A 24,595-nucleotide genomic window follows, 5' to 3' on the forward strand; every position below is an offset into this window, starting at 1 on the left:
CCTAAATAATAATACATAAATACTAATTTTAATTGATCTAGGAGGGGGGGCCTGGGGGGCGGGGGGGTCCAAAAATCGTTCACTAGGACAGACCCCATGGTTCATTGATTTAACAGAGACGGCAGGATGTACAAAATTTACAATAAGAAACGGTATAATATAAAGTAAAGATTGATTATTAAAACCTAAGTTGTTCATCATCTTGAAAAGGCGCTGAAACAGAAGATCTTGTGTGAAACCATTTCTTGAGTTTCCTCAAAGCTTTATCTCGAGTCAGTTTATCGTTTGCAGCTAATTTTTGTGCAAACTGAACTTCAACAGGGGCCTTCATCATCCCTGCAACAGATACAAAATATATAACGATATTGCACGTATCAAACCCAGTTAAATGGTGAATTTGGAACTAGGGTTAACTCTAGAGTAAATTTTTCCAGGGTAATATCCAGGGTAACTCGACTGAGAACTTTTCCTTTAAACGACGACAGTATTTTTGTTCACATGCCGTGCGCAAAAATTAAAAAATTGTCGCGTTTGGAAAATTTTTCTCACCGTCTGTCGTCTTCACCTCCTACGGATAAAAATGGGCATTGTTGCCATATCAATTGGACTAATGATCGATTGAACTAATGTTCTTTTGGACAATTGTTTATTTGGACTAACGTTTTACAACGTTAAAAAATTGTTTATGTTCAATTTAACTAATTTTTTTAATTTTTTAAAAATAATAAAGAATACAAAGACGACATTTATAAAAATGCATAAGGCAGGTAGTTTAGAAGTGTACACTGAACACTACACTACGCAACCCATGCTCTCTTGTATTGTACTTATATTTGGTGAAAAACTACCGGACACACATATTTTGAATTAATTTATACTAAATATTTAAAATGACGTAAATAAAAAATTGTTAGACGTTCTGCTCTTCTCGTTCTTCTGTATCCTACTTTATTTAGTTTCATTTAGATATATTTTCAGAAGAATGAATGTTCCCGTATTTATAGACATTAATCAGGATGAACAAGTCGAGGAGCTCCGAGCCTACTTTAAATCTTTGGTAAGTCCGTTCTCTATTTTGCTCAATGCTGGAGTCCATATAGGACACCCATAGTTTGGTAATTTCCTAGTATACGATTTTTGGAAGGGGGGGGGTCCAAAAATCGTATATTAGGACAGACCCCATAGTTTAGAACAGATTATCCAATAGCTTTGTGTGTGGTAAGCATAACCCAGCTATTACAGGCAAGGGCTTTAAGAATGGTATTTCTATTTTGAAGCTACCTCCAGTTAAATTGTATACAGGGATCAAGGACTTGATCGCTGCAAACAAAAGTTTTTTCTTCAAATATTATTATTATTATTATTATATAAATCTTTATTGGGTCTAAGTGATTCAACGAACAATAAAACAGTAGCAAAATCACAAGGTTTCGTTTAGAGTTAGTTGGTTCAAATATCGAGTAAAGCCATCTAATATTAAATTCATTCTATATTGAAGCCCCGACCTTGTTTTTTTTTTCAAATTTAGTATAGTTTCCGCTTGTGGGTTTTTAGGATGCAATTGCATATTGAGATAATTTACTTTGCTCGACTTCTTAATGTTAGTCATATTTAATTGTATTATAATATTTGTTATTTTCTGTAATTGGTTTTGTCATATTAGATCTGAGTTCCTAATCATTCAGTTATGTTAAAGATAATTCTATTATTAATTTAGGGGGCAGATATTTCCGAGGAGAAATCTGAACTAGGATTAGAAGACGACCTTCAGAAGATAATTGGAGTTTGTGATGTTTGCTTTAATTCTGCTGCTGAGAGTGATGTAAGAATACATTTATAGTGACTTCATTTTAATCGAGTTCCGTATATTGATAATCCACAAAGGCTCCCTTAAAGTCTATTTCCCAAGAAGTATTAAAAGATTGGAGAGGTGGATAGGGGTTATTTACCTTATACTCTGACGTAATAGAGAAGCTATGGGTCATGTTCATACAATAAATTAAAACGTGCCTGATCTGCTGTAAAACATAATTTTGTGTTTTTAAGAATCCCAAATGATAAATATATCATGAAATGTATGGAAAGTATGCTAGCCTTGATCATGAACCCTGAATTGTACACACTAGGTGAAGGGATATTGAACCCCGTATTGTATACTCTAGGTTTCCTGATCATGAACTCTGAATTGTATATTCTAGGTTGAGGGGATCATGAACCATGTATTGTGCATTCTAGGTAGAGGGGATCATGAACCCTGTATTGGATGCCCTAGATTGAGGGGATCATGAACCCTGTATTGTATACTCTAGGTTAAGGGGTTCATGAAACATGTATTGTACACTCTAGGTAGAGGGGATCATGAACCCTGTATTGTACACACTAGGTTGAGGGGATCATGAACCCTGTATTGTATACTCTAGGTTGAGGGGATCATGAACCCTTTATTGTACACACTAGGTTGAGGAGATCATGAACCCTGTATTGTATACTCTAGGTTGAGGGGATCATGAACCCTGTATTGTATACACTAGGTTGAGGGGATCATGAACCCTTTATTGTACACACTAGGTTGAGGAGATCATGAACCCTGTATTGTATACTCTAGGTTGAGGGGATCATGAACCCTGTATTGTATACACTAGGTTGAGGGGATCATGAACCCTGTATTGTATACTCTAGATTGAGGGGTTCATGAACCATGTATTGTACACACTAGGTAGAGGGGATCATGAACCCTGTATTGTACACACTAGGTTGAGGGGATCATGAACCATGTATTGTACACTCTAGGTTGAGGGGATCATGAACCCTGTATTGTACACACTAGGTTGAGGGGATCATGAACCATGTATTGTACACTCTAGGTAGAGGGGATCATGAACCCTGTATTGTACACAGTAGGTTGAGGGGATCATGAACCATGTATTGTACACACTAGGTTGAGGGTATCATGAACCATGTATTGTATATTCTAGGTTGAGGGGATCATGAACCATGTATTGTACACTCTAGGTTGAGGGGATCATGAACCCTGTATTGTTCACACTAGGTTGAGGGTATCATGAACCATGTATTGTATATTCTAGGTTGAGGGGATCATGCACTCTGTATTGTACATTCTATGTTGAGGGGATCATGAACCATGTATTGTATATTCTAGGTTGAGAGGATCATGAACCCTGTATTGTATATTCTAGGTTGAGGGGATCATGAACCCTGTATTGTATATTCTATGTTGAGGGGATCATGAACCCTGTATTGTATATTCTATGTTGAGGGGATCATGAACCATGTATTGTATATTCTATGTTGAGGGGATCATGAACCCTGTATTGTATATTCTATGTTGAGGGGATCATGAACCATGTATTGTATATTCTAGATTGAGGGGATCATGAACCATGTATTGTATATTCTAGGTTGATGGGATCATGAACCATGTATTGTATACTCTACATTGAGGGCATCATGAACCCTGTATTGTATAATCTAGGTCTCTTGATCTGAACCTTGTATTGTATTTTTTATGCTGAGGGGATCATGAACCATGTATTGTATATTCAATGTTGAGGGGATCACGAACCATGTATTATATACTTTAGGTTGAAGGGATCATGAATGGTATAGTGAGTATGCTAGCCTTGATCACCAAGGAGGAACTGATCATCTCTTTCTGTGAGAAGCTGAGCAAGGCTCCAACCCAGCAGCTTGGCATGGTCTGTCTCAAGGTAACCAGCAAAACCAGGCTTCTCATTTATTTCATTAATGTATCTTTTAAAGTGGGGTTTAAAGTTTTTTTTATGATTGAAATACACTCTTCCTCATTCCTTTTACTTGGACCTGTTTGTGGTGTCCAATGTTCATAATGGAGTTGAGGTTCAAATAAAAAATATACTCTTTGAATATTTACATTTTTCATTGTTAAAGCTTAGTCGATAACTGAAAAAAATATAATTCAATTTTTAAAATATCATCCTCTAACTTGTATTTAGGTTCTATGGTTCCTGTTCATGTCCCTGGACGATAACTCCAGCATGAGGTTCCAGGTGTACTACTACCTGGTGGGCGTGGCAGGGAGGACCCACCAGCTCCACACTGTCTACAAGGATATGGCGACCACCAAAACCATGTTTAACAAGGCACCGCCTTCCAGCGACCAGGTCCAGAAGCTCTACAGGCTTCTCCACGAGGTAAAAGATGTTTGGGATTTTTTCTATTAAAATTTTGACCGGCCACAAATCTTCCCAGAGCCCGCGATTTTAAAGTTTCCACTCGAGTCTAAATTCCTTAGATCCAGGTTTAAGGCTCAATCATAGACTCAACTTTTGAATTAGCTGGTGACAGCTTGTGTTTCGTGTTCGACAGCTGCCAGCTCATTTGCTCGACTGATGGAGTCAGGTCCAATGACAATAGAACCGGCCTTGGTTGCTTTTAATGGAAAATTAGTCTCAATGTTGAGTCTTATTCTAATCGAATCTCTCTATTCAGCCAATTCCAACCATGAAATTCTGTCAAATACAATACTAAACCGGTTTGATAAACCCCACTCTATGGAAAATTAATTGCAACTTGAATTCGAAATCTCGAGACTTAGTCTCACTGACTGCTACGTGGTTAATTACGGGCTCTGGGATCCATAATAACCACAAAAAGTTTGTCCAGATCGGTTAAGCTGATGAGCCCGAAGTTACTCGTGGAAAAAAAAAATTTTAAACGAACAAACACTAACACCCCCAGACTACACATGAGTCATAAACAAAATTTCAGCCCATTCGGTCCAGCCGTTTTGCCGGCCAGAGGGAACATGTCTTGTATTATTATATGAATTTACTTCGAATTTCTGATATAAAATCAGTGCTTAGGACGCATTTAATTTTGGCACTGGAAAAAATGGATCTAGATCCGAACCCAGGTTATTTCTTTAAAATTTACTGAATTTTGTTATCAAATTGTTATGTTAAGATGTTGCTGCTAAATGGTAAATCTGATGATGCTAGCCGTGTAATGGTTGAGCTTCTCGGTACATACACCACGGAGAACGCGAGCCAAGCGAGAGAGGAGGCTCAGCGTTGTATCATTGCTTCACTAGCTGGTAATACTTAGTTATGGTTTTAAAGCTTAGATGGTTGGTATAAAATTTTGTTTATCAATGTATCGTTTGATTGGAAAATTAAATTGCTAATTACATTACTTTATTTCTCTTTGTTCTTCCAGTGTTTCCGGAACTTCTGAATTATTTTTGGTAGTTTTTGAGGTTAAAATTCGAACTGAGACTTCAAACGACCATGTCTGAATTTGGGGCAAAATTAAGAAATCAACTTGAAAGCTGCTATTGGGTCTTTCTAAACTTCTTTCATGTATAAATTTCTAGGGATCTCTTGCGCTGAAATTTGCCATTTTTATTCGTTTTCAAATTTTCGCGGATTTTGCCTTTTGAATTGATGCGTTTTAAAAAATAAGAAATGTTGAGGTTTTCCAGAACAAATTTGTACAAATTGACGGTCTGTAAACTTTGCCCTGGTGTCATCTGAAGAATAATTATATAAAAAATTGGCCCGATCGGTTCAGCCGTTTTGACGTTTATTGGATACAGCCAGATAGACAGAGAAATATAATTCCTACTAATCTGAATATTCATTCAAGATCCTAACACTTTCCTGTTGGATCACTTGCTGCAGTTGAAACCTGTCAAGTTCCTGGAGGGAGAACTTATTCATCAACTTCTAAGGTTTCTTTTATTATATTCTGTTAAGGAGCTTAACACTCGCCATTTCCTTAAATCTTTATAACCTAATGGTGAAGACTTTTAATAGACTATTTGATCTAATCGAATTCTTAATTTAAAATATCGAAGGTTTATCACACCAGATTTCAAAGATATATGGATTAAAGAGTTGGAATTAGTGACGAGTGTAAAATTCCTTTAAGAAATGTTAACTTGATTCTGATTGAAAGTTAAGACAAAATTCTATTATTAATTTCTTTTCTTTAATGAAATTCGTTTTTAATTTAACACTCGCTCTCTTTTTATTTTGCTAATTCTATTCACTATTGTCAGATTAAATCTGTCATTATTGATATTTTGTGGATCTTATATTATTATTAATTTAGTATATTTGTTGGAGAGAAACTGGATGCTTATATCAAGTTCTATCAGCAACAAAAGGTATAATTTTCTAAAAGGAAATTAAAAAATTGTTATTAATGACAGTAATTTATTGATGCCTAGTTTTTGTTTTTATGTTTAAATACTGTTTTCGTTATTAGATTTGAAAACTTTAGGTTTCTGCAAAATGTTTAAATGTATTATAGGCAGTGCTTAGGATCCGGATCCATTGGATCCGCAAGATTTTGGCTTCCTGGATCAGGATCCGCAAAAATATGCGGATCCACGGATCCGGATCCGGATCCAAGGGTAAAAATCTTATTCACTCCTAAAACCCAAATCTGAACTTTTGAAAAAAAGAGAGATTATAAGAATTTCCTCATTTCTGAATGGTTTTAGGAAAAAAATAAGCGAAAAAAATAAAACAAAAAATTTGAAAATTATTTGTTGTTAAAATAAATTCAGTAAATCTTAAACAAATGACCTGGATCCGGATTTGGATCCGGATCTGCATCAAAATCAAATGGATCCTAAGCACTGATTATAGGACAGTGCTATCTTTTAACAGAACGAAAGAAACAACCTTTATCCGTAAGGGTTTCATGAGATTTTTATCGTTTAGCTCTAAGAAAAATACATGTCGTTTTTAGTGTTTTTTTGTGACATTTTTCTCGTTTTTTCGTTACTTAAAAATAAGTGAGCACATCAAATTAAATTTAGAAACCTCAAGTTATCTACAATTTTCATCTCCCTTTTACAACTCTGTTTTGCCAGGAGTTTGTGAACGGACTCGGGTTGAAGCATGAAGATAATCTGAGGAAAATGAAACTTCTCAGCTTTATGCAGGTCAACACAGGACATCATTTTTATTCAGCATAATTTGCATTCCCTATTTTCATCTTTGATTTTTGATGATCTGCGGAAATAATGAAAAATAGGGACATCAAATTGATACAGGGAAAAGCAAGAATTAAAGATTGAAATTGGAATTTCCTTGTTTTTCAATCCATAATTAAAAGTTATCCATTTTCAGATTGAAAAATGAGAATATTTTACAACTAATGCTTTAATCTAACTATTGTAGATGGCTGAGAATAGGAGTGAGATCACGTTTGCCGAGGTGAAGGACTCAATGCAGTTGAACGAGAACGAGGTGGAGGAGTTTCTCATAGACGTCATCAAGACGAGACTCGTCAGGGCTAAAATATCTCAGGTTAGACGGGGATAAAATATTTTTTTTTCCGGGGGGGGGGGGTTGTGGGGGGACACATTTTCTTGAACCCCCATTTCCTTCCCCCCCCCCCACATTTCTATTTTAAGCTTCCTTTTTCATTTTTTTCGAATAAGCTCAGAACCTTAATTCAAAAGTACACTTAGGTTTTCATAACTGGATTTATGTTGACAATTAAAGATTTTTGACTGTGTTTATTAAGGGAGATGGAGTAGTTTATGTTTCCTCCACAATGCACCGAACCTTCGGTACTGGAGACTGGCAACAGCTTCACTCTCTTCTATTAGGTTGGAAAACCAACCTTCACAGCATCAAGGAACATATGGCTCATATAGCATCCACTCAGGTAAGATAAAAAAGATTCTAATGCCCCCCCCCCCCCCTCCAAAGTAAATATATGTTGTTTGCCATATAATATACCTTAGCCTTTCCTATTGATTTTATTTAGTTCACAAATAGCCCATTTTTAAATGTAAAAAGTTTGCTATTGTTCGAACTTACCGAACTTATCGAGAGAGAAAAATGAGACATTCAAATGTAAAACTAAAAATCTTGCTGTTAATATTTAGATTACTTTGAGTACAGGAGATATTTAAAGATAGTCTAAACTTTTCATAAAATAAGACCATCAAATTCGATTTATTATGATCTACTTAAATATTAAATATTAAATACTGTAGAGTAAAGTCCTTTATTTGGTTATAGTTAAGCTTAACTTTGCAGATTTTAGAATAAATACTATTACTCATTATAGTCCAAACACAAATTATTTGAAAGAAAAAAAACATACTTTGTAAAGTTTGGAGATATTGGAGTAAGAAATCTAAGAAAAAATGTAAGAGATTTATCGGGAGCAAAGGTTGCTATAAAGCATATCAAATTGCTGTATTTGTTGGTCATAAGCTAGTACACCCAGGGACAGTCAACATGTTTAAAACGACACTATTTTTCATATGTATTAAAAACAAACAAAAAACTTTAAAATCATTTCTCTTTTGAAAAAACACGAACAAAAATAATATAGATTAAAAAACTAATGGGCCTCTTGCGCGACCGGGGTTGAAAACATGTTTAAATTAAGCAAACAAAATGTTTTTTATAATTTTATTTCAGGTTGAGTTAATGCACAAAAAGAACTAGTCCTTGTCCAGCTCCTGCTCTTCATCCTGATCCTGGTTCCACATCATGCCAACAATCCGGAAATATGTATTCTGTATCTTGTTCACCAGATCTGTGCGCGCCGGAGCGCCTTTCTTTGCATAATACTAAGCGCTCCGGCGCGCACGTAATAGTTATGGTTGTTTTAAGCTTGGTACGGAGAACATTCTTTTTCTTGATTTCAGATGAAATTATAGATGCGAAAAATGGCGTCCGATAAGAAAAAAGCACCTGAAAATCTACAGGAAAAAGTTATATTAGAAAACTGGAGCTTGTTTTTTCGTGCGATTTGATAATAGATAAATTAAATCAATTATAATGTAACTTGTGGTTATTGGTTTTTATAATATTTGTGACTTTGTAAGCAATTTTATTACTAATTTGGAAATATAAGAATTTTTTGTGTGTAACTCATTTACTTAAACAGATATTTTTCAGAGTGGTCTACTGAAATAGTTTCTCAATTTTTCTTATCCTTAAAATTTATTTTTAATCTGATCGAGTTGTGTGGAAATATAGCGCAAATATAAAAACTGATAAAAGTTGAGTTTGTTAACAATTTCTTCGGAATTTTGCTTTTTTCAAATGTGTAATCTACTTTTAACGCCATGAGTCTGTCATTGAAAACGCACGGAGAAATGGTCTATACCTAAATCTCTCCCTTGTGTGAACTTTTTTGTTCGAATTTTTAGGGAACCGAGGTTAATCAAATTATCGGTGTCTTTTTAAAGAAAGGTTGACACTAGTACGTGTCAAAAAGAGCCGCATTCAAAAGCTTCCCTCTCGAACCATTTATATTGTCTAGAAGATTGTTAACTTGACAGGGGGACAGGCTTCCAGTAAAGACAGGGACCCGGAGTCTAACCAAACCGAGCCGGACTCTCCGTTCATCAAACCGTCCGAGCTGAAGCCGGAAACTAAAGAAATTTCGCTTTCGCGGATACAGAAAATATTTGCACCGATACTCGTAAAGGTACTGATATTAATTTGAAGGGAGTCGGTCTGGGGATCCCACATTGGGGGTCTTTCACGATCTTTTTCATTTATTTATTTATTTATAGTATCTGGCTAGAGATGGTACTTGAGCTGAAATGCAATTTGGTAGACAAATTTTTTAGTATTCATTTGAGACCTATGAGACGTTTTTACGTTGCATATTTGTTTATCAAGAGCGCAAATTCAATCTTTTAAATCCTCACAGATCGTCTATTTTGTAGGGATAGTTTTGAGAATCGATTTTCTTTTAATTATTTAACAAAGATGTCGAAAAGTGTAACAGAAAATCTACAGTAAACTTATCACATGTTTAGGAACATATTTCTCAAAAGAAATTTGTTAATAAATCAACGTTAGAATCATTAATCAATTATTCCTTTTTCATCATTATATATAATTTCTTTTTCTTCATGAATTTGTTGCAGATTTCTTTACATGTCGTCTTTTCAATCAAAATTCCAGGAAATCTACAGAAAATATTAAATAACAATGAGACATTACAGAAACCAATAACTAAATAAATATTACCTAATTTCGATGAAGAGTTGATTTTTATTTTTTCAACCTGTCCAGATCTTTCTGTTATTTAATTGCGTTTGCTAATTGTATTATTATTATCTATTGGATTGATTTTACTATGATTTTACCATCAAAGACTGTTTTGTGTTTTATGAAATGAAGAACGATATTGAAATGTGTATACTTCTGAAGACTGGTTGAGGAGTGATCAATGGTTTTAAACATTTTTTCAAATATTTTCCTCAGTTATTAAAGCAAGATTAAAAAACAATATTTAAATCGCCAAAAAAGATAAATTATACCAGTACCAATTTCAAATTAGAATTTTTTTTTAAACCGTTAAATGACTTTGTTTTTCAGAATTACAGCCTGAGCGATGAATCTGGGCCCTGCTCCAGGTTCGGCTACTCCTTGTTGTGTCCTCCACACGGTCGGGTTGGAACCCTGATCACCTGGATCCTTGCTGTTTTCCTGGTCTGGGGAACAGCTGTAGCTGTTCTAGGACCGGTCAGTATTTTCAGATAATCCTGCATCATTGTTTTTGATTTCAGAAGTTTTAGCTCATAGCAATAACATTTTTGCTATTGTGTAGACGCTTCATAAATGATAAATTTTGGGATTTACGTCAAAATGAACTTTTATATAAGTGTTGGGATAAGATAAGACGTAATTTTAATTTTTAAAAAAAAGGAACATCACAGCAAAACCAATGCTTTATCTTGGTAACAATAAGGAAGATTTCGTAGCCTTTCCAGTTTGAGTTGAAAAGTGTAAAATTTTGACAATTTTCATCATTCTCTGTATCATAGTTCCGCAAGTTGTTATAATAATATTTCGCTAGAATATTAAGGATGTATCTTTCATCCTTAATAAGTGCAGTACTATTGTCACGTGCATCCATATGTATGACGTGATACGGACGTATATCTTACATATATATGTTTTGGTATAATTTTGACACAGTTTTATGTCAATTTCTCGAGACAGGAACATCAGATATATGTCTTAAAGGTATCGTTCAACTCCTGAGATTCTCCGGTTTCAGTCTATACCCCCTTTTATTTTTATTTTATAGTCCCTTTAAGATAAATTTTTATATATATATTAATCTAGATTGCTCTGCCTGGGAATTCTCCAATTCAGTTCGAGGTTAGCGGAGGAACTGTTTTTTCTTTGATAGCTCTTGTTTCATCCGCATATGTAGGTAAGAATAGAAATTAGGATCAAGGTTCAGGTTCGGATTCAGGTTCAGGGTTTAAGGTTTATAAAGATTCGAGGTTCGCGGAGGAACCGTTTTCTCTTTAATAGCGGTTGTTTCATCTGTACTGCATATATACTAAATAGATAAGGATAGAGATAAGTCCAGGTTCAATGTTAGAGTTATGGTTCTAGGTTCCCAGAGAAATTGGTGTCTACTTAATGGAACTTGTTTCATCCGCTTATATAGCTAAGATGAGAAACAGGATCAGGGTTAGGGTTTAGGTTAGGGTTTGGAGAGGAAGTGTTTTTTTCTTTAATAGCTCTAGTTTCATCCGCTTATGTAGGTTAGCATATAGATAGGACCAAGGTTAGGGTTTAGGTTAGAGTTTAAAAAGTTTAAAATGTCAGGTTCAATGTCAGGTTCAATGTCAGGTTCAATGTCAGGTTCAATGTCAGGTTCAATGTCAGGTTCAATGTCAGGTTCAATGCCAGGTTAAATGTCAGGTTCAATGTCAGGTTCAAGGTTTAGGTTCAAGTTCTTGGGTAAGAAAATATGCTAAATATGCTCAATTTGTGAGATTATGAAGGAACGTGTTTTCTAAGGTAGAAGTGAGCGTATCAAAACATCAATATTTAGGAGGATGGATCGTTTCTCTGGTTAAGCTTCCTCCCCTCCTAGGCATGCTAGTTGTAGGTATGAAAATTTAAATATTTCGAGTAAAAATTCTTTTTACAAGAAAAGCACCCTCCCCACCTCTTAGAAAGTTTTTGCCTCCCATCTAAATTAAATCGAAATTTTGATAATTTATCATTCAGGAATTGTGTTGAAAAATGTTCCTTATATTGATGTTGGACGTGGGTTGGATCCTAGCTGGTCAGCTGCTCTAAGATCTACCGCCCTAGCGGTCATACTGCTCAGGGCAGGACTAGGCCTGGATCCTAGAGCCTTGAAGCAACTCTCAGCAATGGTTTTCAGGTGAAAAAAGTAAAATTATCTTTTTATAACCGAAAATGACTAGGATGTGTTTTTCTATATATTTTCTCGATGAATTTTCTTTTTGAAGAATTGGAAAAATAAATGATTTTTTGTGTAAATATTGCCATAAAGGGGGTAAACTTAGAAGTTTTTTAAGTTTTGAGTTTTGACCCCTCCCCCCCCCCCATCAAAAAAAAAAAAAATCCTCGAAAGTAATATATTTAAAAGTATTCCCAGCAAGGGTCCATAATATTCCATCCAGTACGGCCCCAAATGTTGATAGATTGATGTTAGGGGGTTTGTTTTAAACAATTAGGAGTATGATGTCAAGTTGTAGAAATGTATACTGCAAGGGAGGTTTCTTTTTCTTTATATCATAATTTGTAATCTCTTTTTTATTGATTTCTGTTAGTTTTACATATTTTAACACCCCAAATGCAGTACACATTTCTGAAGTGTAATGCACGTACACAGAAAACTTGCCAAAATTCACAATGACACATAAAGTTTAATTGCATGCACTTCAATGTACTTTCAACCCCGATCCCGTTTGGGATCCGAAATGGAATTAAATGGACCCCTAATTCCCAGTGCTTTAAAAGTTATTCCTACAGGTTGGCGTTTTTCCCTTGTCTGGTTGAAGCAACTGTGGTGGCTATCTCTAGTCATCTTCTCCTTGGGTTCCCCTGGCTCTGGGGATTCATGCTCGGGTTCATCCTAGCTGCAGTATCTCCTGCAGTTGTTGTGCCATGTCTTCTCTCCCTTCAGGAACGAGGGTTCGGAGTAGAGAAGGTATTTATATGTACCCTTTGACCCTGTACAGTGACAGTGTACGACAGAGCCCGAAATTTAAAAGAGTATCGTTGAATGAAACTCCCGAGTTTCCATTTCGGGGTCTTAACATTTAAGTTTTTAATTTTAAGAGATTCGAAAAAACACATAACCCCATTCGTGAAACTCGGGTTTCAAAACTGGTTTTTATAACGATACCCTGACTTAAGTTTTGGGCTCGGGGTAGCTCAGTTTTGTTAATATTTAGTGAATAATAAAAAAGCAAAAGTTGACTTTGGATAAATCGTTAAGAACATTTTACTTCAGCAGTTTTTTCCTGAAATTATTTTTGTTACAGAATTTATTCTTCTTTGAAATGGAAGCCTCTTTCAAAACATAAAATAATCTAAATCTACCATTGTGGGTATGAAAAGATATAAAAAATTAAGATCTTAATATACCAAAATGAAAAATATTGAAAATCAAAAAGATTGCATATTTTGTTTATTTTTTCACAAATTTTTAAATGGTTACCCCACTAAACCTTATACAGTGTACCTTGTTCGCTATTTAGTTTGCATTATGCAGAAGTGAATATATTTTGCAAAACTCCCACTTCGGTAAAATCACGTACGTATTTGATTTTCGAATTCAAACCTATTTTTCCTAATAGAAACTTGATTATTTCCCTTCAACTAAAATTGAAACCTTCAATGATCACACTGATAAATATTTTTTCGTTTTACGTAAATATTTTTTATCATAATAGAAAATAAAGTTAAGAAATTAATGGTGAAGAGTTTCATCTAAATTATTTATTTTCTAAACGACAAGAATGAAAATGATTGTTTTATTATATTTAGGGAATACCTACACTAGTAATAGCAGCGGCTAGTGTTGATGATGTACTCGCGATATCTGTGTTCACAATCCTACTTGGAGTAACCTTTAATACAAACCAGGATAATCTCTACCAGCTGATCCTCCAGGGTCCTTTAGAGGCCATAGTCGGGGTCCTGGGAGGATTTATCTGGGGAGTTCTAGTCATCTTTCTGCCTCCTTCGCCACATCCCAATGTGTTGTTAAGAGTTGTGCTGTTGTTTGGTGGGAGCTTGTTTGCTCTCTTTGGGAGCGCAATGGCGGGGTTTCCTGGAGCGGGAGCCTTGGGGGTTCTAGTTCTAGCATTTGTCGCAGGTAAGACATACTAAACCACCCGCACTGCGTCGCTTGCTCAAAATATTCTCAACCTGACGTAAACCAAAATATCCGCTAACAATAGAAAATATTCTTGAATATATGATTAGATAATTAAGACTGATTATCTAATCTGATACTCCTAGATATAAAGATCATACTCGTACTGAACAAGCATGCTATATTTGGTCAGAATATTTTTAAAATATGCCATCTAACGCCGTCTGTTTCAACTATTTTCCTTTCAGGGTTGGACATTTTACGATGTTTTAAGCACATATAAATCTCAACTATGTTCACACTAATTTTAATATACACACGTAGGCTTCCTGGGCGCTTCGCGCCCGTGTTTTATTTCAATTGTGAAAATGTTCTCTTTGAAATCATTGTAAAACAAAACAAACTAAAATAGTTCGCGGATTTTATTAGAAAAAACATCTTGGGTTTTCAATATTTTATGACAATCAAATGTTGTTGGAGGCAAATTTTTACAATACCTTCCTGGGGTCATTTGAGGTTACACACAAAGTTTGGGCCCGATCGGTTCAGCCGGTTTTGACGTTTATTGTGTACAAACAAACAGACAGACAAGCAACGTTTATATATTTTATATATACTTTAATAAATATATATTTCAATTGTGAATATTTTCTCTTTGTGTACCTTGTAAAACAAAACAAAAAATTCGTGGATTGTCTAATTTTAATGAAAATCTAATTTTGTTGGAGGCTAATTTTAAAAATTTTGATCAATCATAAACCTTCCCTGGTGTCATGTGAGGTCCCACACAAAATTTGGGTCCAATTGGTTCGGCCGTTTTGAGTTTGACGTTTTTGGATACAAACGTACAAACTGACCAGCAAAGTATGTATATTATAGATAACACGTTTTATTCATATTATTTATTTATATTTAATATGTATTTTTAAGTTTAATTAATGCATTCCTGAAAATATTTTGATTATTTGAGTGCTGACTAAGTATACTACTTGAAAATGCTCTCAATGAATGTATTTTCAGTTGAGATTTCAATATTAATAGTTTGTTTCAACAAATACCGATCAAAAGAAAATTATTTAACATTATATTTTCAATTGGCTCATTTTAAAGTTTCTTTTGTGTTTTTTTTAGCTGAACCATCTTACATTATTATTTTGTATTAAATGTGTAAATTAATACTATACTTACTTATTGAGTCATATAGCTGTATATAAAGCTTAAACCCTCACAGCTCGCCGAATCAGGTGTTTTCTTTCAAGTTTAATCTTGTAGACTGTCTAGTTAAGTGTTTAGTGTCAGCTGAATTCTCATATGGATCACATTGTCAATAATAGCACTCCGTGAAGATTAAAGGATTTATATCAAGAAATGGGATCCCAATCTAAATTTAAATGCACCGAATGTGGATTAAAATCACCATGTCTTTCCAAATTTCGCGAGCATCAATATCTACACTCTGGACAGAAACCGTTTAATTGCGATTTTTGCGGTCGGATGTTTGCATTGCGAAAATATGTTCGCAAGCATTGTCGACTAGTTCACAATACTGAATCCCTGATTCATACTGGCCTGGATACATTTGAGGGTATTGAAGAGTATGATGAAGCAATGTTGGAGAAAAAATCCGATTTCAACATTGATTATGAATCCAAGGCAACTTTGGATCCCGTAGAACCTTGTAAACCTAAACTGTCCTGTCGAATACTTCGTTGTTCAACCTGTGGACTGGAGTTTAAAAAGAGATCATACTTAAAACAACATGAGTTTACTCACACGGGGTTAAAACCCTTCTCATGTTTTGTCTGCGGTGATAAGTTTGCATTTAAGAGATATGCTCTACGGCATTTGCGAAAAAGGCACGGAAGTAACTCCAACGACTTAGTGGTTAAAACAAACGAAGACTCGATGGCTTTGAGTTCTGTAAAGAGCTCTACATATTTGAAACTGGTGAAGTCTAAAGAATCCAATATATTTCACTGTGTCCTTGGAGCTAAGCTAGCAGAAAAGCGGAATCCCAAACAATCTCGGCGAAAGTTTAGCTGTTCTAAATGTGGACTGAAATTCTTTAAGCAGAGCGGTCTTCGGAATCATGAGTTTCTTCATACGGGGTTAAAGCCATTTTCATGCCTACTTTGCACCAGAAACTTTGCACTTGAAGATTATATTCGAAAACATTTAAAAAGATTTCATAATAGGACAACATCTGAAGTTGGAGAATTGTACAGCAACGATTCTTTACCTCAAGAACTTTCAAGTGACAAGATAAAAATGGATTCTACAACCTTTAAATCCAACGCGACGACCAATTTTTCCTGCAATTTTTGTGACAGAAAGTTCTCTTTTGAATTCTCTCGAATCCAACATTACAGACGGGTACATGGAGCAGAGATGGGTAAAGATGTTACTAGTGTGAACCCAGTTAAGAAAGAGAAGGGAGTTGACACTGACAACACTAATGCAGGTCAGGATATAAAGGAGGACCAAGATTTAATTTATACTAAGGACCAAGTTATCAAACATGAGCACGCAAATATCCATCTTGTCAATCCTGATATCCAACTACAGGAGCCAGAAATCCGTTTTAAGGACCTTGTTATGAAGACAAAGGACACAGATACACAACTCGTGGACCCAGATATCCAACTCGTGGACCCAGGTATCCAACTCAAGGACCCAGGTTTCAAACTCGTGGACCCAGGTAACCAACTTGTGAAACCTGATACCCAACTTATGGACCCAGATATTCAACTCGTGGACCCATATATTCAACTTAAAGATAATATGAAAATGGAATCTAAAACTTCAAACGAAGTAATGAACCAATTTGGCTGTAAGTTTTGTGATAGTAAGTTCTCTTTCAAATTCTCCCGAATCCAGCACTGTAAACGGGTACATGGAGCAGAGATGGATAAAGATGTAACTATTGAGATCCTAGGGAAGAGAGATTCGACGGGTGACACTGACTGCAATGGAGGTCAGGATATCTTGAAGCATGAGGATATGCAGCAAAACAGGATAAATATCGCGGTTCAAGGTTTGAATTACGAGAATCAAGATTTACAAAATGTGGACGTTGGTAACAAACTTAGAGACAATATAATAATAGATTCAAAGACTGTCAAATCCGAAGTAAGGGACCAATTTCCTTGCGAGTTTTGTGGCAAAAAGTTCTCACTTAATTTCTTTCGAATCCAGCACTGTAAACGGGTACATGAAGACGAGATGGGTGAAGAAGAACCAGAGATTGATGGTTCCAAGAACACAGATATCCAACATGAGAACCCAGATATTCAGTTAGAGGACACAGATATCCAACTGGACGACACTGATATCCAACTTGAAGACCAAGATATCCTACATGGAGGCCAAGAGAAGTCTGATATCCAAGAGAACACAGATATAGAAAATGAGTTCTCGGCATTTCAGTTTGTAGAACAGGACCGTGAAAATGTTGATATTTCATTTATGGAAGGAATCTATGACAATGAAGATGGATATGAAAATAATGTTGAATCTGATCCTGAAACCCCGGAAGAGGATGAGGACGAGCAACATGGAGTTGAAGTTGATGATAATCCAAGGAACAGCAATAAAAAGTGGACTGTCATATTCTCAAATTTTTCTGTAAATGATGCCCTCAAGTTCTTTGATGAAAATTATCCTCATCTTGGTGAGTGATTCGGTGGTATCTTATTAAATGTGTCGTGAACCCTCCTTCCCCCTCAATTTCTTTCAGAAAAGAAAAATATCCTTCCGTGACTATTCTATCTTAGTCGAACTTGGAATCAAGAGAGTTTAATCTTGTTGAGAAGGTGAGCAGGGAGGGGGATCAGAAGAACTGTATTTAGGATATCTATCTTAGTCAGCTCATTGAATTTTTTTCCTTTCTATTTAGCGAGAATATATGTTATTTTTCACCGTATTTACAGTTCTGACAAAAAAAAAATACCCCTTTATGACACTTTGTTTGTTCTGATATCTATAATTTTAAAATTTTGAAATACTTTTTGAACTGTTTGTATTTTATTGTTAAATTCTAATTTATATAATTTAGTAACCTGTTTGTTCATTATAGTGTTAAATTTTGCAATAAGAACCAAATATAGATTTAAAGAAAATGTAAATAGGACTAAGAGATTGATTAATTTTCCTAGTTAAAATAAATTTCAATGTAAATTTTTCAAACATTTGAAATGTTATTTTTCTGTTAACAGACTTATCGTGTGTGTTTTGTTATAGAAATGTACATTTTACATATTGTAAATAGAAATAAAAGTTGGTGATTCAGTTATCAAAACCCTGACAAAAAATCATTGTTTGAAAGGGAGAAAAAATGCAATTTTACCATTCCATACATACAGAATACAACTTTAGACTGTTGATATATTCTTACTGTTTAAACATCTTACTTTTTCTGCTCGTAGGTTTATAATGTGTTGCATTTTATTTTAAATAAATACACTAATAAATTTATTTCGATTATTGAAGCGGAGGTTAATATTTTTTTTTATTTTTTTTAGCCATTGAAATAAACAAGCGAGTTATTTATTCAATATACTTAAAATATATTTTTTAAGGAAAGGAATATTGCTAAACAAAAGTTTGTGGGAATATTAAATTATTAAAATATTGGTGTAGATTGTTTACGTGTTATATATTAAGTTCAGTCGCTTAGCTACTAAGCAACATCCTATGTTTAAGCTTCGTCCTTTAAAGGGAGTGTTCGCGAAAAATGAAAGGGGGTATAGGCTTAATGCGATAAAAAAGCGATTTTGATTGCTACTAATCTTACTTCTATCTGTTGCGTCTATAAGGAGAAAATTGTTAAAAATGACTAATACCGAAGAACGTAGTGTCCATACAAATTCAGAAAGATGCAACATTCAACTTTTTCACTATAGAAGAATGTGGAAAATAAAGTTGTTTTTCTATCTTGAAGTGTTAAATTTCGATAATTCTTACATTGTATTTCTGAAGCAGAAATACGCATGTCACTGTTTAATAAAACCACAATTAAAAATAATCAGTTTTCAAGATTGTAAACATTTAAATCTTATTGAATTTTGATCCGATAAAGGGAACTGTTGTGAAACGGGCGTTGCCATCTTTGCATAGAGGTTACATTCCCTTTAATTAATTAATCCTATTATCTCAGGATTAGGGTGGAGGCGGCAGGGTTGGAAGGAGGATAATCCAGTTTCCCAGACCCTCGCTCAAATGTGGATTATTTTTCAGCCTCTGCTCTTCGGGCTAATCGGGACAGAGATCCAGGTAATTTCATGAGCTCAGGTCGAAACTTTTGTATCATTAATCTCTAAAAAATTCTTAATCTTTACCTATTGTTGTCCACCGGATTAATTTAAAATAAGACTAAATACTGTTTTTTTATTTTTTATCTTTAAAGAGTGAAGTTACAATTTTAAGAATAAACCCCACACCCCGAGCTGGGGGGGGGGGGTGTATGGGGCGGGGATGCTTTAAAAATCTAAAAATAAACGAAAAATAAGACTTCAAATGGTATTTTTTTTCATCCATTCCCTATTGATACATCTTACTCAAAAATTTATTTATTTTCCTTAATCTAGCAAATAAAACCCTTAAAAATATACCCAACTTCTGTGGGGGGGGGGGGGTAAATTATTTCAAAAAGGGGGAATGATTTTTCCAGAAAATATACACCCTTGTGCAGATTTAACTGTCTTCAATATGTTTGCATTCAGGGTTTTACACCGAATAGGATAATTTGTATATAATACATCGATTAACTCTAGTTCATTAAGGTGGATAAGTTAGATCCGGAAACCGTTGGCTTAGGAATAGGAGTGCTCGTGTGTGGACTTTCTGCGAGACTTGTTTTATCTTATATTTCGGTTCTGGGAGGAGATGTTAATCACAGGTATTTTATTTTCCAGGGGTATCTATTTTCTTTAAAAATTATCCCTCCTCGCCCCCACACTTTGTTGAAAGGAGAAAAAAGGTAACAAAAACTAAATATTTAGAGGAAAAATATCTTGAAAAAGGTAGAATCTTCAATAAAAGCCCAAACTTTTATATTTTACTCCAAATCAAAAGTGCTAATTCTGAAAACATATGATTGTTGGTTTTTTTCGAAGCCGATGTCGATATTATTACCTAACCCTGGATTTGCAAACTGGCAGAATAATTTCAGTAAAAAAGAAGCCGGATGCACTTTTGACAATTATTTAAAAACATATTGCTTTGAGTTTTCTTTTCACACACTAGATCCGGATCCGTTGGAGAAATTAAATCATAAAGAAATGTTCATGACCTGTGATCAGGATCCACTTTTTTCAAGTGCTGATCCAGGATCCGCATCCGCATCAAAATTAAATGGATCCTAAGCACTGGATAAAAGTTAGTATTTCTCAGTGCTTAGGATCCATTTAGTCTTGATGCGGGTTCGGATCTGGATCCTGGATCCGCTCTGGAAAAAATGGATCCGGATCCAGGTTATTTTTAAAAAATTTACTGATTTTTGTATCAAAGCAGAATTTTCATTTCTTTCGATTATTTTTATGCTAAAGCTTGATGAATGATTCAGAAATCAGGAAATTTTTAAAATATTAAAATATCTCTTTTTCCAATAGTTCAGATTAGGGTTTTGAGATCCGTGGATCCGCATATTTTTGCGGATCCGAATCCAGAAAGCCGAAATCTTGCGGATCCAACGGATCCGGATCTTAAGCACTGGAATTTCTAAAGACAATTTTTTAGAGAACGCATGTTTATAGCATTAGCTTGGTTACCCAAGGCCACTGTTCAAGCTGCAATAGGTCCTCTAGCATTAGACCTGGCAACTCAAGCTCTTAGGTATGTTCTGATGTTGTTGTTGGTGTTTTTACCTAAAGATGATACTTATTTTTTTCCGAAATTATTAATCTTTCAATTGTAAATTCATTGAACATATATTTTTCTATGAATGAAAATGTTGTTATGGATGCCTGTTTTTTATTAATATTTGTTTGTTGACTAGGAAAGCTGGGATGGATGGAGAGAATCTGCCAGAGTTAAATGAGCAACTGGAGTTAGCAGAGAAGGTTCTAACCTTGGCTGTTCTTGTAATTCTCATCACCGCTCCCATTGGAGCAGTTGCCATCATGGCGTCAGGTTAGTGCAGGGGTAAATATTTTTTCAGAATTAACCCCAATCCTCTGGATCAGGGGGAATGGTTAGCAGGGTGTACAAATGAAAAATAGGGTTAATAGGCAGTTCTTTTCATTCTTTTTGACATTTTACTCACACACTAAGGAAAATTTATTAAATCAAATTCAGCGATAAAAACTCAAAAAAAAAAAAACATTGCTACTAAATTTTATTTTTCTGAAAAAATTATCTCTGATAAAATGTTCACGATATATGAAAACAACTTAAATATTCTATACTAGTTTCTTAATTCAAATTAGAGCTAGGATGTATATGTATAGTATTCACCCGTCTACAAGCCGATGATGAAAATTATTTCAAGGGCTGACTACAAAAGTAGATCTAAAATCAATTGAAAATTTAAATGTTCTATGTTGAGTTCTTGTTAAGGTCCAAGGCTGTTGACCAAGATGAACAAACCTCTGCCTTATGATATAAAGGAGGAAGGTGAAGAAATGTCGGAGATGATCAGTTAAAAACATCCATCTCAAAGTGAAGCCATGAAGCTGTGTTAAATGCCAAAACTCCACCAGACGACAATTCAAGTGTTGATTTTTGTTCAATACGCTGGAATATTCCGAAGTCGGAAAAAAACGATCAGTTTTTTTCCAGGGATCAGATTTAATGAAAAGTGAGAATTAGCTGAACCGCGAACCATTTCACATTTCAACATGAAGAGAAGTGGTTCAACTTTGTCGACGCTGTTAGTGTTCAACTTCTTCACGCTGATTATATCTGTTCCCAGATCTTCAAACAATCTAAATTTACCGACTGTTAAATGTTACTTCTTATACTTCTTAACCAATAACTGTTACTTGCTGTAAATCCTTATCTGCTAATTGTTACGCTTATCACTACTTTCCTAAAAACATTGAACCATAATTAGGATATTTAGTAAAAAGTACGTTTTGATTACTTCGTAAAATTTGCTTAATTCAATTCTCTGAGGTCAAAGCTTTTTTGTTAGAATTAGCACTATCTTGATCTGAATATAAATTATATTCTGTGACAATGGTATTGTGCTGGATTCCTTGATTTTTACTTATTCCTGTCATGGGTTACGAACACACCAAGGAGTATGGAATCCCAGGGAGACACAACCGACGTGGCCTGCCCTACCATATGATTATAACATGCTTTGCAGACGGTACTCCTTTTAAATAAGAAATATTCAGAATAGGTTATTGTATACGCGGTAATTGTACCGCGTCAGTTGTATCTCTCGTCTATTCTATACTCTTTGGAACACACGTTATTGATTAAATCCCTAGGACAGGTAGAGGTTCGGATTATTGCTTGATGATCCCTTAATTTTTTCACAACACAAGTTTTGACCTTAGAACTATGTGCCAGAGCATTGATTAACAAGATAAAGCTTCACTTATCTACAATATATCAAACTTATTTTTCCTTCTCTTTGTTTTGAAGAGATGAAATGTTTGTTACTGTTCTCTATAGCAATACAGACCAAAGCAATCTTGTACAATAATTACTCAACAGGAGCTGTACAGATGTAATTTAAAGTGACTCTATTTACAAAGTGGTATCTCCGATTCACAACGGTACCCTGAAAGGCTCATCTACAAAAGCATGCCTAAGATAGCCACACAATTTTTTGTGTGCTTTTCCGATTCAGATACGATGGAGAATTTGTCATAATTAAACGCTTTTAAGAAAGAATAAACGGTTTAAAGGTATCTATGGGTAACGTGAATCGGACATGCCCCTCTTAAAATGGAGGAAAATTACACCAACATTCCCTTAACGATACGGCAGCTTCTTACGTTTGCTAAACTTTATTTAAGTTTAAATAGTAAAACGTCTGCAATATATTTGTTTAAATATATCTATTTTTTCTACTTGTAATAAATTGTTTCCCTTCTGCGAAGGATATATAAATGTTTTCAATATTGTGTCGATTTTCCAGAGCTCTTGACTAATTAACTATTAGCTGAAATGCCCTGTGGAGTTTTAGAAACACTTAAAATAATATCCAAAATTTATTTTTTCTCATTCGGTCATCAGCTAATATTTTCTTCGCTTGTAGACATTGGAACTTTTGTAGAGTATCCTTCATCCTAACGCTAGATCTCGATATACAATATGGAAACTTTAAAATCGGAGGATCAATGCTTGACCCTTCATTTATTTAGATATTCTCTAAGGTACGACCATGACGGAATCTACATTTGATGAAGTTCAGTGCGCGGTTGTTCCCGAGATTAACAACAGTTCTGACTTCTGTTTAAAGCAAATATAACCATTAGTTACTTGTATTTTTTTTGATGTTTTCAATTCTTTGTTTTTTTTAAATTTTACTGATCTCATAATGGAATTCTATCTGATTCTTGGACGAAAAGTCTCATTTTTTTAACTTCAGATGAAAAGTCTTTTTTTCGGATTTTTTGGTTTTATTTCTCTTTTTATTTGCTTTAATTTTTCTTATATTCATATAGTCGAAAAGTCATTTAATTGCAACTACGTTTGCAATTAGACTCTTACTTACATATTGCAGTTTTTATAGTTCGCAATTTCAACTTAAAGATGAAAAGTCTGCAACTACGCTTGCAAAATTATTCTATAATGTTTTTGATTAGACCTTAATCATTGGAGAGCTCTGCGAAAAGCAGCTCATTACAGCAATAGGTACGAAGATATAATGAGAGAAGTTTTCTCTAAAATAAGACATACTACTATTGATTTATTTTGGTAATTGAATAAAGTTGTTAAGAAGAAGAATTACTTGAATTTTACTGTTTTTATCATCTCAAGCTGTAGTTTATCCTAGAATAATAGTTCAGATTTGACAGTCCAAAGGTAAATTTTTTACTTGATTCTTCTAATTCTAGTTTTGAGTGTTAATACTCCGTTCGTCTCTATAATGCAGGCTAAAGTTTTATAGTATGATAGAGCCCAACGTTTCATCCGTCCTACTATACTTCGGACCGCTTGTGGTGGGGGGGGGGGTCCAAAAATCTTTTACTAGGACGGACCCAATCGTTATAGTTCAGCAATGTACAATTTTTTTAATGAAATCGTTGATTTCAATTCTTGAAATGTAAAGATTTAACACAATTTTGTATGACATGGGACACCCTGTATGTTACAAATAGAAGACGACCAAGTTTAGTTAAAAGAAATGATTACCATTTGCGAAACGAAACATTTCTCTGGTCTAAAATATTGTATGAAAGAATTCTTTTTAAATGGATTGTCTGCGTTTCTATTTTAAACCTGTAAATTGGAAAATTAATTTTTATATAATTGTTTGTAGTTTAAT

General features: G+C 34.6%; 4 protein-coding genes across 9 annotated transcripts in view; 3 read left to right on the forward strand and 1 right to left on the reverse strand.

The window, feature by feature from the left end:
* LOC111697394 (ribosomal RNA processing protein 1 homolog A-like) overlaps window positions 1-368 on the reverse strand; it is a 7,372-nt gene extending 7,004 nt beyond the window's left edge. Inside the window, exon 1 of the mRNA XM_023467405.1 lies at window positions 186-368. Coding sequence (XP_023323173.1) covers window positions 186-334 — 149 coding nt within the window. The 5' untranslated portion in view covers window positions 335-368. The remainder of the gene's footprint in view (window positions 1-185) is intronic.
* A 581-nt stretch (window positions 369-949) lies between these two features.
* On the forward strand, window positions 950-8,681 carry LOC111697382 (eukaryotic translation initiation factor 3 subunit M-like). The gene is made up of 11 exons (XM_023467373.1): window positions 950-1,057; window positions 1,718-1,822; window positions 3,603-3,728; window positions 3,993-4,190; window positions 4,963-5,092; window positions 5,644-5,728; window positions 6,112-6,166; window positions 6,881-6,952; window positions 7,191-7,319; window positions 7,540-7,683; window positions 8,451-8,681. The coding sequence occupies exons 1-11, from the start codon at window positions 983-985 to the stop codon at window positions 8,475-8,477; spliced, it is 1,146 nt and encodes a 381-aa protein (XP_023323141.1). The 5' UTR covers window positions 950-982; the 3' UTR covers window positions 8,478-8,681.
* Window positions 8,680-24,054, forward strand: LOC111697380 (sodium/hydrogen exchanger 9B2-like). 6 transcript variants are annotated; one of them, XR_002764278.1, is made up of 14 exons: window positions 8,680-8,740; window positions 9,328-9,468; window positions 10,371-10,517; window positions 11,124-11,214; window positions 11,848-11,904; window positions 12,027-12,186; window positions 12,801-12,978; window positions 13,821-14,151; window positions 19,307-19,422; window positions 19,932-20,047; window positions 20,887-20,982; window positions 21,146-21,279; window positions 21,706-22,216; window positions 23,363-24,054. XR_002764278.1 is itself a non-coding variant. In XM_023467372.1 (13 exons), the coding sequence occupies exons 1-13, from the start codon at window positions 8,693-8,695 to the stop codon at window positions 21,789-21,791; spliced, it is 1,701 nt and encodes a 566-aa protein (XP_023323140.1). In that variant the 5' UTR covers window positions 8,680-8,692; the 3' UTR covers window positions 21,792-23,208. The 6 variants fall into 6 exon arrangements, 1 of the variants encoding a protein (XP_023323140.1); XR_002764279.1 differs by having other exon boundaries at window positions 23,481-24,054; XR_002764277.1 differs by lacking the exon at window positions 23,363-24,054 and adding an exon at window positions 23,056-23,208 and having other exon boundaries at window positions 21,706-22,855.
* Window positions 15,397-17,963, forward strand: LOC111697379 (zinc finger protein 208). The gene has a single exon (XM_023467371.1). The coding sequence runs from the start codon at window positions 15,520-15,522 to the stop codon at window positions 17,827-17,829; it is 2,310 nt and encodes a 769-aa protein (XP_023323139.1). The 5' UTR covers window positions 15,397-15,519; the 3' UTR covers window positions 17,830-17,963.
* Window positions 24,055-24,595: the final 541 nt, after the last annotated feature.

Source organism: Eurytemora carolleeae, unplaced genomic scaffold (assembly GCF_000591075.1).
Source record: "Eurytemora carolleeae unplaced genomic scaffold, Eaff_2.0 scaffold290, whole genome shotgun sequence".
NCBI classification, from domain to species: domain Eukaryota; kingdom Metazoa; phylum Arthropoda; class Copepoda; order Calanoida; family Temoridae; genus Eurytemora; species Eurytemora carolleeae.